At 44.3% G+C, this 15,983-nt stretch overlaps 1 protein-coding gene across 1 annotated transcript in view; it reads right to left on the bottom strand.

Annotated features, from left to right (window-relative positions):
* The window catches only part of LOC144818403 (annexin A1-like), a 109,977-nt gene that overhangs the window by 31,560 nt on the left and 62,434 nt on the right, over positions 1 to 15,983 (bottom strand). The window contains exons 7-8 of the mRNA XM_078675777.1: positions 13,734 to 13,813; positions 13,305 to 13,361 (exon numbers count right to left, since the gene is read on the bottom strand). Coding sequence (XP_078531903.1) covers positions 13,305 to 13,361; positions 13,734 to 13,813 — 137 coding nt within the window. The remainder of the gene's footprint in view (positions 1 to 13,304; positions 13,362 to 13,733; positions 13,814 to 15,983) is intronic.

Genomic DNA, 15,983 nt, shown 5'->3' with positions numbered 1-15,983 from the left:
CTCATCCTGTGCAATCAATTTGTTCAACACTTCTGCCCAAATGGTGTAAAAAGCAATCAAAGGGTCCTATTTAGGAGTAAAAGAGTAAACCAACTCACCTTTTTCTTAGCCATGTGGCTGTTATATTCAGGATATCAACTCCTCCGCTAAAAATGCCAGAAGTAAACCCTTCACCCTCCCCCCCCCCCCCCCCCCCCAAAGAAGAAGAAGATCAGTACAAGATTTACTAAGGAGGTGGTGTGGAGTTGGGGACTCAAAACCCTGAAACTCGTGATTTAACACCCAAAACAGTTTTATTTAAATATTTATATTTATTTTGGGCAAACCAAGACCAAGACGACATGAGTGTGAAATCACAGAGCTCCTTCCTTGGCTAATAAGGTCATTTGAATCTGGCAACCCCATCAAAGTCTCCAAGCCAGGAAGGAGGGCTGAAAAACCTAACACCCAGCTGAGAGTATGACAGTCATTTTAGAAGCCAAGATCACAGTGGCTCACCACAGATCCTTGCAGTACTATTTTCACCCTGGGATTTTGGAATGCAGTAGTCCTTTACGTTCTTGTGCAGTCTCACCTCACCATGGGCAGCTCCAACACTAGGTAGCCAGCACTGCCTTATCCAGGCAGACTCGAAATGGGACACCACCAGCAGTACACTTCAGTAGCAAGACAGGCTTCTCAACGGGTGATCCTCCACACCTCAACCAAGAAGTTGCAGACGTCCCAGCTAATGTTCCATCAGCTGACTTGGAAGGTCACGGTCAAGGTCTGTTCTGCATCTCAGAAGTTTTCCACGTGCACCAGTTAGCCAGATTCTTGTTGCACAAACTTGGTGTCAATCCTCCCTCCAATACCACACTAGCAGGCAGAGCTTGTGTATTACCAAGGGGCAGGTCTGGGACTAGTTTGAGACAGTTCTGCCACTTAGTTTATTCAACTCTAGATTGGCTAGCCACACTGTTTTCTAGTGAATGCAGGAAGAAAGGCCAGAGCTGAAGGTCTTATTCCGAGACAATAAAAGCATGGGGACAAGAGGGTTAGAAGCTTTCACACCAGTCGAAATTTAATAGGAAAGACCCTAAGGGAATTACTGTAACATGCAGATTTTGGTGCGTTAAAACACCAAAATCCAAAAGTTATTCCCCAGAAACTTGTATTAGGTGCTATTTATGGCACTGAAAAAAAATACCCCGTGGTATAGCTATTTATCTGGTGAAAAAATAGCACCTTTACTTCAGGCCCTCTGGGGGTTATTTACAGTTTAGCAGACAGGGTACTTGGCCAAAACGTGGCAGTGTCCTCTGGTCTACATGCTCTATTTACAGTATGGAGGACAATCATGTTTTTGGGGCCCCTACTTACTCGGCCAATGAAATCCTTATGGCCCAACAGACTTGGTGCTGTTGGAGTAAGTACAGCAGAACATATGCCCCATTAAGACAGGGTGGGGTGATGAACTCTTCTGTTCAGGACTGTCAGGGAAGGTCTGCCTGTGCTGAACAGAAAAGAGGAATGATCTAAATCTTAGCGGAAGACTGCCAGGTGTCAGTCATTAGTCTTTTGTTTACAAAAACTCTTGCTTAAGAATAGCACACTCCCAAAGCAGAAGTTTGCCTTTGAGGCTGCATGAAACAAGGTGAATGCTGTGCAAACTTCGGGCTTTCAGAGGATCCATCACTAAATAAGGTGGGTGGTAGTTAGCTGGGATTGCAGAGGTAATGAATCACCCACCCACACTGGCAGATGGCTGGCCACCCGCCAAACTCTCAATGAGGGCCTAACTGTGCACTTGTAAAGGCGCTGTTAGACCTGGCATCATTGGCGTGGGTCTCCCTTCCTCTTCCTATCTTTCATGTTGGCTGGATTTAGATGCTCAGGGCGCTGTGCCACTGCTAATCAGTGCCACAGTGCGAATGCTCCCTGTGGCAAGAGGACTGTATGAATTGGGATCACCATAATGCCTAGGTCTGTAGCATGTTCTAATAGAGAGTTACCCTCCATTTCACGGTTCACTATTGTGAAGCTATCCATTCTCATAGGCCAGAATAGGCAGGCTGAGAAATTAATTTACATAATCCTATCTGACCCCAGGAACCAGATAGGAAATTCAAACTTGATATGATTAAGCTCAGGACAGGGCGACATCTTTTAGTAAGGACTATTTATATATCCGATGTTCAAAAATGCCTCTTCTGGAAAAGAGGTATTTTCTTGCCTACGCTTTCCTGTAGCTTTTGCTAGTATGTGTATTGGCCGTCTGGTTTTGGAGCAGCAGGGCCAGCAGAGTCAGACCTGGCTGGAGAAAGATCTGCATGCAGAGCATGGGGATGAGTGACTGATGGCTCCACCTCCCACAGGGCTGATAGCAGACCCCCTCATTCTGAAAGGGTAGGATGTCGCCTCGTAAACCAAGTGCTCCCCGACCCCACCAAACTGGTTCTGGCTGGTTTCAGTGACTGCGCTGAAACTTCTCAAGTGTGTTCCTTCTGGATGTCGAGACCAACCTCCGAGTGAACAGAGGGAAAGACTTTGAAACTTTCACCAAGCTTGCTGAAGAAACTACCAGAGGGCCTGAACTGAGCACCTCCCCGTCAGAATTCCTGTGCGAGGAATCCTACTTGCAGGCGAGGCCTCCGTCGAGTAATCCGGAGCCTCTAGTTCTGCTGTGAGGAACGCGGACTGGTAAACCTTCGCTGACTGGGTCGGCCGCTGCAGCTAAGAGCTGCTGCCGTTGAGAGCCCGACTTAATCTGAGCCATCAGAACCATCGCTGACTGTGGGCCTCTGCAGCTAAAAAGAGAGCTGCCACCGTTGAGAGCATGCCTTGATCTGAATCATCGGTGAATCTGTATGGGCCGCCGCAGCGAAGAGCTGTAGCCGCTGAGAGCCCACTGTTGTGCCAGTCTAGTTAAGATCATGCTTGGACCGCTCCAGCTAAGAGCTGCTGCTGAGTGCCCACACCTTGGCCAACTTTGCATCGTCGTGATTTGTCCTGTGGGCCGCCGCAGCGAAGAGAAAGCTGCTGCCGCTGAGTGCCCACACCTTTGCCTCATCGTGATTTGTCCTGTGGGCCGTCGTAGCTAAGGGAGAGCTGCCGCCCCAGTGTGCCCGCATCTTGTTCACCATTGTCAAAGATTGTCGCTATCGTCTTGTGGGCTGCTGCTGCCGCTGTGAGCCCACCACGGAGCTGCACAACGAGAGCCACCACCACCACCATCATTGCCACCACCAGCCCGGGCTGCCACAGCCGCGAGCCTGCCTATCCCGGAGTGCCCGAATCATTGTGGGTGATCATGAAAACCGAGCTAGACGAAACAACCTTCGTTTCCTAGGAATCCCTGACAATGTAGAAGGAAAAGATTTAAGGGCCTTCATGATCTCGCTTCTTAAAACCGCCTTCCCTGAACTTCAGTCGTGGGAAATGGAGAGGGAGGTGCAGCGCGTACATCGATTTCCATTATTTCTCTCCAAGCAAACTAATAACCCTTCGCAATACCCAAGGGCAGTATTGATCTACTTTGGGAACTTTCTGCTTCGTGAAGCCATATACGATCTTGCCCGGCCCAATAGTAAGAGGGAATACAAGGGCATCCAATTTTTTGCACGACCTGACTATGCTCATGCAACAGTGGAACGGAGGTGGAGGCTGCACCAATTAATCACACCATTTGAGCAAACAGGAGTTACTGTTTTTTTGCAAGAACCATCAAGATTAAAAATCATTTGTAATGGTAAACACGTAGCTTTACGAGCGAAATACAGGCTGAGGCCTACCTCAAAGAAATTACTCTCTCAAGCAACTCAAAAACAAAGAGACAACAAAAACCAGCGGGTAGTTAAGATTAAGACTCAGAAAGCAAATGAAGTACTCTTTTGAGGAGAGGTGAAAGGAAAAGGGGAAAGATAAAGGGGGGAGGAGAGAGAGAGAAGGGGGAGAGGAAATGAGGGGAGAAGGGAGGGGAGGGAAGGGAAAAAAAAAGCACCAAAACAGACAAAAGCAGAAGAGGCGAGGGAGGGGAGAGAAGGAAAAAGAAAGACAGTGACTAGAGAGAAGTATAAGGGAAGAAAATAGAAGAAAGGAAACGATAAAGAAGGAAACAGACCAACAAACAAACTAGTTGCAATACAAGAAGGAATATATTAATATTCAATAAAACACTAAGAAACCCCCCCCCCCCCTTTTTTTTCCTCTCTATTTTTGGTACTTTTATAACGGTTTGTGATTTCTAAATACACCAGGGTTCGAGAAGCGGGGCGGGCTCGGGCACTCTGACCAGACTGACGCCCACACCTGGATCACCTCGGATTCAGGAAGCCTCAAGGGGTGGTAAGGGAGGGGGGGGCAGGGAGGGAAGAAAACACAAGCGAATAAAACATGGGTTATTACAATTACTCGAGGTGTCAAAAATAGCCAAAATAAAAGGAAAACATGACACATTCACGCTTTAAAAAACTGCAACCAGAAATGAAAGAATATGTGACAAATACTAGTGCAGGGCTATACCATAAATTTAGAAAAAAAATGGCCAAACTAAAGATCCTAACTATTAATATTTGCGGTCTCAATGATGCGAGAAAAAAAAAGACAAAGAGTGGCTATTGGACATAAGGCATTAGGTGCTAACATCATGCATGCAGGAGACACATGTGGAAGGGTCACAGCAACAACAACTGAAAAATATGGGATATAGACTGATTATTTCTACAACGCAGGCAACAAAGACAAGGGGGGTAGCTATCCTCACAATTGGCGGGGGGCTACAGTTTAATAGGTCTACAGCTGACAAATTAGGGAGATGGGCAATAACAGAATGCCTATTTGGTCAAGGGAAAAAAGTTATGATTTGCTCTATATATGGAACATCAACAGATGACCCTGAATTATGGTTATTCATTCGAAATGAACTAGCTCACTGGCCACCGCCCATCATATGTGGTGATTTTAATCTGAATCTTCCCCCAGACTGGCAATGAAGTCCAGATTTTCTATATGAAGGAAGCCAAGAGTTTAGTACACTACAAGAAATATGTACCACACATGGATTAGGGGACTGCTGGCAATCAAAACACCCAACAGATCCAGGTCACACATTTTTTTTCACACCCACATAAGAAACTAGCTAGGCTAGACTACATGTTAATCTCTAACACAATCTTATCAAAATGCACAATAGAGAAACTTCCGAGTATTATCTGACCACAATCCATTGATACTTAGTATAGATATAGAAGGGCCTGGCCATAGTCAGAAACGATGGACTTGAGAGCTTTACTTCTGAATGAAGAGTATTGTCGATGTCTAAATAAGTGGATCCCAGAGTTCCTAGAGTACAATATGTGGATAGCTCCAATCGAAATAGTCTTGGACACCTTAAAGACAGGAATAAGGGGAGAGACTTTAAGATTCTCCCTCAACCGGGTAGCCAAAGAAGAAATGAAAATGCTACAGGACAGACTAGTTAAGACAGAGGAAGATCTTATGAAGGCAGTAAAAGCGAGCTATAAAATTGAAGAAACACTGGTCGCAGTAGCTATCGCAAAAAATAAAGTGGCTGATATCTTTACTAAAAACAAAGAACGCATTTACGAACTTAGTGAAAAAGTAGGACACCATCTTGCGGTACGAACAAGGCAAGAAACTATGGCAAACACAATTAAAGAAATTCATGTTCCCAATAAAGGCCTTACACAAAATCAACCAGAGATAAGAAATGCATTTCAAGATTACTATCAGGATTTGTATACAGAAACTGATAAAAACCAAAGCAAAATTGAATATCTAGAACAGTCTAATTCCCCACAACTAACCATGGAAGATAGAGAAAGCTTGGCAAAAAATCCAGACTGGTCCCTGAAGGGCATTAGATGGAATTCGGGGTTTGAAGACCGTGTATCTCTCTATGCTGATGATATTCTGCTGTATCTCACATCTCCCCGTAAATCCCTCATTGTACTTTTCGATGTCTTAACATCCTTTCGCAAAAACTCGGGTCTTGTCATTAATTGGTCGAAGTCCTGTGTATACGTCCTGTCGGGAGACGCCCCTCTTCTGCCGAGTGGTTGTCCTATCGCGATTGTGAGAGATGGCTTTAAATACCTAGGCATTTTTAATCACTCTGAAACCTGAACTGCGGTTTGACCGGAACTTGCTGCCCCCTCTTCAGCGCCTTCGGGCAGATGTTGTCGCTTGGGGGAAACTCCCTCTCTCTCCCCTAGGTAGAGCGGCATTGTTTAAGATGATGTCACTGCCCCGCTTCCTCTATGCATTGCAAAACACACTTGACGTTGTCCCGGCTAAATATTTCCGTGAGGTTGAGAGTTTACAGAGACATCTGGTGTGGGGTGGTAGGCCCCGGATCGCCATCGCTAAACTGTCGCTCCCGTGGTACGACGGTGGAATTGCTTTGCCTGATATCCGTCGCTATTATTGGGCGTCTCAATTGGGGGCAATAAATCACTGCATGTATGGCCCTTTGCCGAATCCGGCCTTCGAGATGGACAAATGGTTGTTACCGGGGGGTGACTATAATAGAGCCCTCTACTCAAGAATCACCCCTCGTAACGGGCCCCACTAGGACGGCTGTCCAGGTGTGGAGACATGCTTCCATGGCACTTGGGTGGACTGATAAATTGACTCGTGCCACCCCACTGTATGCATCCGATAGACTTGGCTCTCTCTGGCAGTCGAAGGGGTTTGATAGGTGGGACTTGATAGGTATCAGCAGGATAGATGATGTTTGGACTAAGGGGAGAATGAAGACGTTTGAGGAATTGAAAACCGAGTACGCTCTGAGCGATCGCGAGTTTTTTCGCTATGCGCAGGTCCGCCATGTGGTGCTCTCGGTCTTCCCTTCGGGTGTGGAGATTCCAGAGTCGTCCCCGCTTGAGGATAGGGTACTAGACTGACATGTTCCTGATAGTACGATTTCGCTTATTTATAAAAAACTGATCAACTCCAGGTCTGATCTCCTGTTTCGCCTTAGAGAGGTCTGGATTGGTGATGGGCTGGAGCTGGACGATGAGGACTGGCAGGCGGCGATCTCCTCCCCTAAAGAGGTGGCCATCCAGGCGCGCCTTAGATTTGTGCAACTTAAAATCCTGCATAGAGTGTATGTGACTGGTCCCCGTTTGGTACACATGGGCTTTTCTGTGGATGGTTTGTGTCGGCGTGGATGCGGTCTCCTGGGCACCTTTTTACATATCATTTGGGAGTGCCCTGAGATAGTGCGATTCTGGACCAGTGTGCACGAGGTGATGAGTGAGGTTACGGGGGTGCGATCGATGCCAGAGGCTAGGAGATGCTTGCTGAATGTATGGGAACCGAACGACTACTCCGTATCGCAGCTTCGATGGGTGACCTTGGGCAATATGATCGCCAAAAGAGACATTGCGCAACTGTGGGGCGCTCAGGGACCACCCGGGATTCGGAGGTGGAAACAAAACATGGACTGGTGCATGTTCAGGGAAAAAACTGTATATACTTCCCGAGGTACCCCCCGAAAATGGGGGAAGATATGGACTCAGTGGAACACTTACCGTGGCGATGTATGTACCCCCCCTCTCCCTGACCCAGATGTTGAGCCTACGTCCCCGTAACCCGAGGGTTCCTCCACTTCTTACTGTGTATTGGATACATTTTGTTCCTCTGCCCTTCCCCCCCATGCGAGACTCTTTCTTGATGGAAAATACGCTCATTGGTTGACCTTCCCCGCTCCCGCACCATGTAATGCAACGTTGTTTATATTGCTGTCTTCTCTTTTTCTTTATTCCTTGCAAGTTGTTTGTGTTTGTATTTATAAAATTGATAAAAAGTTTAATAAAAAAAATCAAAAAAATCCAGACTGGGTTGAAATGTTACTATCAATTAATAGCTTACCCACCGGGAAAGCTACCGGGTTAGATGGGATCCCTGTCGAATTTTACGTTAAATTCCACAAATCACTGAAGGGAATCATAACAACCTTAATGATGCATGTCTTCGTGGGGGGGCCACCCCCAGGCTCTTGGGATAAGGCAAATATTGTAGTTTTCCCGAAAAAACAAGGACCCTAGACAACTGGGATCCTATCGCCCTATTACATTAATCAACAGTGATTCTAAAATATACTTGAAATTACTGGCAACCAGATTGGCGCAACACATACATAAAATTACATCTCCGCGCCAACATGGCTTTATTCCGGGCCGATCGACTACTGATCATGTTCAGAGGGTCATTACACTCTTCGACACACTTCGACATCACAGAGGTGGCAGGAGACCCGATGGCCCTAATCTTATTAGATGCCGAGAAGGCCTTCGATAGGGTCTCCTGGCCGTACCTATGGACAGCAATGTCGAGGTGTGGTATCGGTAGCCGATTTATCAAAGCTATCCGTATGCTATACTCAAACCCGGAAATTGCTATTACAATAAACGGAGAGATGACCGGTAACATTAGAGCTACCAGAGGAACAAGACAGGGATGTCCGTGCTCTCCGTTGCTGTTCGCTATTTTTATAAATCCTTTCATCCTCAGATTAGAATCTAACTCGGCGATATCACCAATCCAAACTATTAATGATTAATGGCAATACTAAGACGCTAGCCTATGCGGATGATATAGCAATAGTCACCAGTGATCCCTGCGCAGCTGTGAAAGCAATGGAAGACGCAAAACAATTCGGGGAAGTTTCAGGATATAAACTTAATCAGGGAAAAACCCAAATAGTAATCAATAACAACATTATATTTCATGATGACCGGGTAGTTACCAGTGCCATGTATCTCGGAGTAAACATAACGTCAGACCTAGACAACCTGGTCAATATTAATCTGGAACCCCTTATAAACCAAACGAGCAAAAATCTGAGAAGAATCCATAATCTCCATTTAACCTTAGTGGGAAGATGCAATGCCATCAAAATGTTATATCTCCCAAAATTTCTATACTTTTTTCGGACCATTTGCTTAGATTTCACTCCACAATTGTTCCAGAACATAGAAACCTTATTCTCACAGTTTATATGGAACTACAAAAAACCACGTAGGGCACTCAAATATATCACACTACCAAAAGAAAGAGGCGGACTCGCGCTGCCGAATTTAAAAATATATTGGTGGGCCACGATCATACAGTATAGCCATATTCTTCTGACCTCGAATAATTCAGCAGAGTGTGAGGGGACGATCCCGACACCGCAGGGTTTAATATTAGGTAACGAAACAAAAGCACATCTCTGGCGACTAACCTACAATTGCAACTATAAAAAAAGTACGCTTTAAAACCCTAAGGGGTGTATATTCAGCGTGGAACAGTGTACGAAAGCTTTTGGGTATTGGGAGATTTTCCTACTACACTACACTAGTGGGAAATACCAACTTCCCAGAAACATTTAACGACGCATGCATGAAAAGGTGGCACAGTGTGGTAATCTCTATTCCAATATAGGATTCAAAACATTTACGGAACTTAAATCAGAATTTCGATTAAACCAATCAGATTTTTTTAAATTCTTACAAATTAGAGATTTCTTAATGAAGAAAGGGGGAGGCCCTGCGAAATTTGGGAAAATTCATCTGATCGATACAATAATTCTTACCGCCAGGGTAAAAATTGGCTGTATATACAATAACTTGTTATCTGCCCTACCAGATGATATCGCTAAATTTATAACAAACTGGAAGGAAAAACTAGATGTGGTGGAGGATACCTGTGAGAAATCACTTAAGGCATCCCAACTATGCTTAATGTCTGCCAACCTTCAAGCCCAATACTATAAAACTTTCTTCCAGTTATACTATACCCCGAACAAAATTGCATGGGGGTCAGGCAGAGGTACAGAATGCCCTCGATGTAATCAGTAGGAGGCAGACATCGTACACATATTCACAACATGTGTCACATTGGGTACAATCCGTAGGAAAATCTCCACTTTATCCAACATCTTTAAAATACAAATTGAAATCACGACGGCAGAACTAATACTTGGTCTAGATGGACAAGCGGCCAAATGAAATTCAAGGGCTTATATTTATTGCTACGGCTGTATTCAGATTGTGTTTGGCTACAGCCTGGCTAGACCATAATCCTCCAGCTTTTGAACAATGGCGAGCCAGACCCCTGGCAACATAATTTAGAAAGAGCTATATACAGAAAAAAGGTAGAAAAAGTCAAAATACTGGGTTAAAAATATGGGACCCACTAACACGTTGGATACAGAATCCAGTCTGATAATTATTCAATTATATAACTTATTTTGTTTGCAATTGTAGTGAGAGAAAATGCACTTTATGTTCATTGTTATCACTCAGGCACAAAAATGTTATTTATCATTTACCATGTTTTATTTTCTTCAATTACTGTTTTTTCATATGTATATGCTCAAGCTTGGGGGGGTTGGTCGGGTATGTATATGCAATAGATTTTATTGCTTTATATGGATTTTTATTTAAAACCAGCAAGGGGAGAAAAAAGAAAATGTATCAATAAAGAATTAAAAAAAAAAAAAAAAAAAAAAAAAAAAAAAAAAAGAATCATTGTGGGTGCACGCTGCGGACCAGTACAGCCAAGACGTGGTCGCTGGGAGTACGCCTGTCACAGTCTCCGCTTCTTGGAGAAGCTGCGTGCTGTGTCCCCTTTCAACGGCAGGTACCTGGTGCACAACGGGATGCATAGGCCCCGGCCTGGAACTCAGTCAGTGCCACGTTCTGGTGAAAACGTTAGTGCATTCTTAAGTCCCCACTGATTTACGTGGATTGCAGCTTGTTGAAACGCTTTGAGAGTCTTGAGTTAAACCTTAGATAAAGATACTATTTTTACACACCTACTTGAGTTGTGTTCTTTTGTGGTGTCGATACTGCCGTATTGTGCATGGTCATAAATGCTTCACACACAGCCTCTGAGATGGGCCCAACTGCTCATGCTACGTTACCACAGGGTTGAGCAGGTGTCAAAGGGGTAGCTCTCTTGCCCTGACTTAGGAAGAAGGGTCCCTATTTGGGCATGGTCGCCAGTCATTGCCAACCAGAGACACCCCATTTCTAACATTGGCAGTCAGCGGCAAGGATCAGGACTTGCATTTATGATCCACGTACAATAACTGGTAGACGCCACTAGTGAGTACAGACCAAAGCGCAGCCACAAATCTTTTGGGGTTGGTTATCGGATTGAATTGTTGATCGCAGCCATGAGTAATGGTAATATGGGAAGGCTAACATCCAATGCTTCGGAGGATCTCACCTTTATGGAGGAAAGATTAAATACCTATACTGACAGACAGCTGAAGTAACTTTGTAAGCAATTCGCAGTCCCAGTGATAAGTCTCTCTAGGAAGGATGAGTACCAGAAGGCGCTGAAGGCCTGGTGGGAAGCGAGAGAGTCCGCTGGGGTTGAGGACAGGGGAGAGGAGTTGCCCTAACGGCTAGGGCACTCGACCTCGGAATCTGGGTTTGAGTCTCGGTAATGACGCCAAAAACCTCCTGTGATTCTGGGCAAATCACTTAATCTCCCCGTGCCTAAAATGAATGAGTGTCCTCATGTATCGTAACTGGTGCTATGTAAAGCGCTCCGATACCCGATTCAGTTCGGGTCTAGTTCGAGCTATATAAAACTCTGCAAAAAAAAGCTGGAGGGCAGCAGGATGATGCAGGAAGGGGGAGGGGGGGGGGGGGGGGGAAATCGAACACCCTCTAGTCCAGGTACTAGTGTATCACAAAGGAGCCTGACCCCAGAAGAGTTGGAGGACAGGGAGAGATGGGAGGCATAGTTTGAAGATGGCTAAATTGGAAAGTCAGAAGGGCCTGGAGAGTAAGAAGTTCGACATTGAGAAGAATTGATCATCAACTGAACTTGAAAATGGAGCATGAGAGAATGTTGAGGGAGAGCGAGATCAGGGCGAGGAGTGTCCCGGTCTCCCACTCTGGTGGCAGTATACCTTTAGTAACTCCTGAGAGTAGAGTTTACATTCCTAAAGATGCCATTAAGTATTTTCACAAGAATGAGGATATTGGGCAATGGTTTGTCGCATACGAGATAGCAATGTGTCCCAACGGGTCCCTGAGAAGGCATTGGGGAGCGGGGTTGTGGGGACCAAGGTGGTGGGATACCATAGTGTTAACCCTCGTCTTGCTAGGAGACTTTGAGAAGGTCCCTAACCCCACACTGCCTAATAACACTAAGTAGTACCAGCAGTGGGTGGCCATCAATGACCATAAGGTGGAGGCTCTCTCTCAGGGACACCGGAGCTAGTGTGACTGCTGTCAGCACCAGGTTGGTGTCCAAAGAGCAGGTTGTCACCCATGCATTCTGCCCCGTAGTGTCAGCAGACAACTCAGCGAGCCAGTGCGAGGTGGCTCAGGTTCCCTTTGAGTGGGGGTCTCAGGAACTGTGCAAGTGGTTGTGAGGCCTGCCATGCCTGTAGACTGTGGCAATTATCTAGAGAACTCCCCGTGGGCTATGGTGGAGAGAAAGTCTCATTTGGAAATGTTGGGCCTGCCTGAGTGGGCGTGTGCGACCACCCGGTACATGACAGCTCAGAAGGGTGTTCAGGAGGGCCTAAGTATGGCCCAGGCCCCTGCCTTAAAGAGAAGGGGTATGTGTCCATATTTGCCTGGATGAAAAAATATTGCCGTAAAATAGATTAAAGCACTAATGATTTTAACAAGCATCAGCATTTTCACAGAAACTTTGCAATGGGACAAAACAGAGCAAATCCATTTTGCACTATTTTGGTGGTTCTGCAGGAAGGACTTGTGCAAATAGGTTTTGCTCTGGTCGTTACAAAACGGATTTTAGACTTACCAAATAATTGAAAACAGATTGAGGCGGCGTTTGACACAGAACCCCTTATTAGCGAATACTTTTGCACCCTCCTTGCTAGATTTATAATAAAAATGGAACAAACTGATTTTGCGTCAAGCTTAGATTTCATAATTAAAAAGTGGAGGAAATGTATTTTACATTAACTGCATAAGTGAAGTTTGCCCAGGTTTTCCTCTAGTTTAAATGCCAGTAACTCGATGACGATCCTTTGTTTTGGTAGTAACAATGAAGCAAATGGATTTTGGTGGACTAATGCCATGGTTGTATACTATGGCTCCATGTTTTAATAGACATCTTTCCAGCAGAACCTAAATAGTTAGCAGCTTGTTGAGAAACACTGTTATCATTTATTCTGCACCTACTTCAAACATACCAGAATGCTGCAGGACTCACGATGAATTATTATTATTTTTTTTTTTTTTTAACCATTGCAAAGTTTCTGTACTAGTTATTTAGAATCTATGGGAGAAAGGCAAACCAACTCAATTTTATTAGGTGCTTACCCTTGCATCATTATCGACGAGTTCATCATTCACACGATTATCTTCACTCCTTTCACCCTAAAATATAAGAACACATTTTTAGAAGGCAAAAAGGATTGGGGAAAAAACAAAACAAAAAAACGACAAGGTGGCATGCATAAAACACCCGACGTTTTTAGCGATCAGATTCAAATAAAAACTCTCAAATATAAAAATCATAGGTCATAACTTATTTAGCAGTTATTGCGGAAACCAAACCAAACTGGCCAACAGGCGTACATTAAAACAATACTTAGGTGTGAGCCCTCTTAATGAGTGAATTTATTTAAGCATTGAAAACCTCGATATGAAATGGAGAGAACTGCATGCTGACAAAGTAAGAAGGTAGCAGATGACATTTACAGAGCTATTGTGGTTAATATTAATAGATTTGAGCTTTGAAAGCTATACCTTGGCTAATTCCAGCAGGACCTTCTGGAAATCTCCACTTGTATCACCAGCAAGATCTTTGGAGAGTTCAGATTTATATGCTGCAAAAAGTAAAGTTGAATCAATTACACTCTGGCAATAAAAGGGGCACTGCAGTCCATTTCTAGGATCAAGGCTAAGAAAGTATCTGCAGGACATTCCAGACGATCAAAGATCTCCGAATTGGGACTAAGATGGTGGAACCATTTTTACGAGGACATTTTTCAGTATGGCCAGTCTGGTCTTATCAAGAACAAAAATTAACGATGCACATTACAGATTATCCTTAGCCAAGAAATAAATAAATTAATAAAACGGAATTATTGCTCAGTGGTTTAAGAAAAAAAAGAAAAAAAAGGTCTGGGCCTTTCCCTGCATAGAGGGAGATTTGACAGCATACATATCACTATGATATACCAGTATGGCCTGGTTTACTGAATCACAGAGTGACAAAGTTCAAGACATTGTTTCTACCGGTATCAACATGGTTATGTGTGCTTAGTTTATGGCATACATTGACATTGCATTTACTGGTATTGCCGTTGTCGGGCCTGCCTATATCATGGCATACATTGACTTCGTATTCACCCATCCTAACAGGTGCAGTTCCTTGTCTGGGTTTTGTTTGTACTACACTTATACATGCCTTTACTATCTTAGACTGTCATTTTATTGAATGTAGCCACATAGATCGCGATAATTAGGCACCATGAACTGGATTGGTGGCAAGGTGGCGTCTTCTGCATGTTTTCCAATCTTCACACAAGCTGGTATGAGGAACATTTTGGTGGAGGCACTAACATCTCAAACATTGTGTAACGTTATGAAATACATATATTTTAATGCTAAAGCCCTGAGAAAGTCTACCATGATATCTTTGACGCAGACAAAACCCGTGTTAGCTATGGAAGCTGTGAAATTTGCTGCGATCATCGTGAATTGAAATTGGAGATAATTGAACTTGTTTAAGGATCAAATTTCATACAAATAAAAACTTGCTTGACTGGAATTTTACTACGACGTCCGTGGAGTGCTTGAAATAGTTTTGTCATTTGATGGTCTCAATTCAACTAAATAGAAGCAGTGGCTTTTCTTCCTTCGAGTACCCAACATAAATGTTGCACTATCCAACTCTAAATGTTATTGTGATAATATTCGGACAGGTGAGTGCACTATAATCCTAGCGACCTATTGTGCTCTATCTTCCCAATTACTCACTGGCACTGGTTTAGTGCTTGTGATGGAATGAATCATGACTGGTGGTCATACAAAATTAAGTTTCGCTCTACATACTCCTAAAATGGTCTTGTAACTTACTTTTCCAAGCAAAACGTTGAAAAGGGAAACAGATTAATAATTGCTCAGCATTCAGTCTGTATAGAAGGGGGGTGATAATAACATGCTTTGCTCACTAGACAGCTGTGACTAAGAGCCATTACCAATACTGTTGGACTTGGCCCTTTTTGCAGTGTCACCCCAGAACTTTTTGCCTTCCTCCTGTATTTTGTCGGACCTGTTTTTGTTGGTTTTAAGAGTCTGGGCACTTAACCACTGCTGATCAGTGCTACAGTGCATATGCTCTCCTTATGGTAAATTGATGTATGGATTAGTGACTCCATGCTTGGCTTGTTCAGTTTACTTGTCAGACCCTAGTACAGTACACTGTGTGTGCCCAGGGCTTGTAACACGGATTGTACCACCCACCGGAGCAGCTTGTAAAATGTGTCTCTGGCCTGCCATTGCAGAGCCTGTGTGCAGTCTGTTACTGCCATGTTGACTTGGCAAGTGCGCCCACTTGCCAGTCCCTAAACCTTCCCTTTTCTACATATTAGTCACCCCAAAGGTAGGCCCAAGGGCAGGGTGCATTGTAGGTAAAAGGTATGACATGCCCTGATGTGTGTGGCATGTCCTGATGCTGAATTAGTCATTTTCGTTTTTCACTATCGCAAGGCTACCTGTTCGCCATACGCCAGAATGGGCAGTTTGATTATAACATCTTATAATCCTAACTGACTCAGGGAACTAGGTAGAAATTAGAGTTTAGAATGCATGAACTCAGAATGATAAAATACCTTTTAGTGAAGTTGGTTTTAACATTCGGTGTTTGAAAATACCACTTTTAGAAAGTAGGTCTTTTCTTGCCTAACTATCCAAGCCTGCCTCTGCTAGGTTGTGTATTCCGTGTCTGGTTTTTGGGTGACAGTGGCTGGGGGGCTCCAGGAGACTGGGTGA

This window comes from Lissotriton helveticus, chromosome 2_1 (assembly GCF_964261635.1).
Source record: "Lissotriton helveticus chromosome 2_1, aLisHel1.1, whole genome shotgun sequence".
NCBI lineage: Eukaryota > Metazoa > Chordata > Amphibia > Caudata > Salamandridae > Lissotriton > Lissotriton helveticus.
Note: the sequence above shows the minus strand (reverse complement) of the source record. Positions and strands in the feature narration are given on the sequence as shown.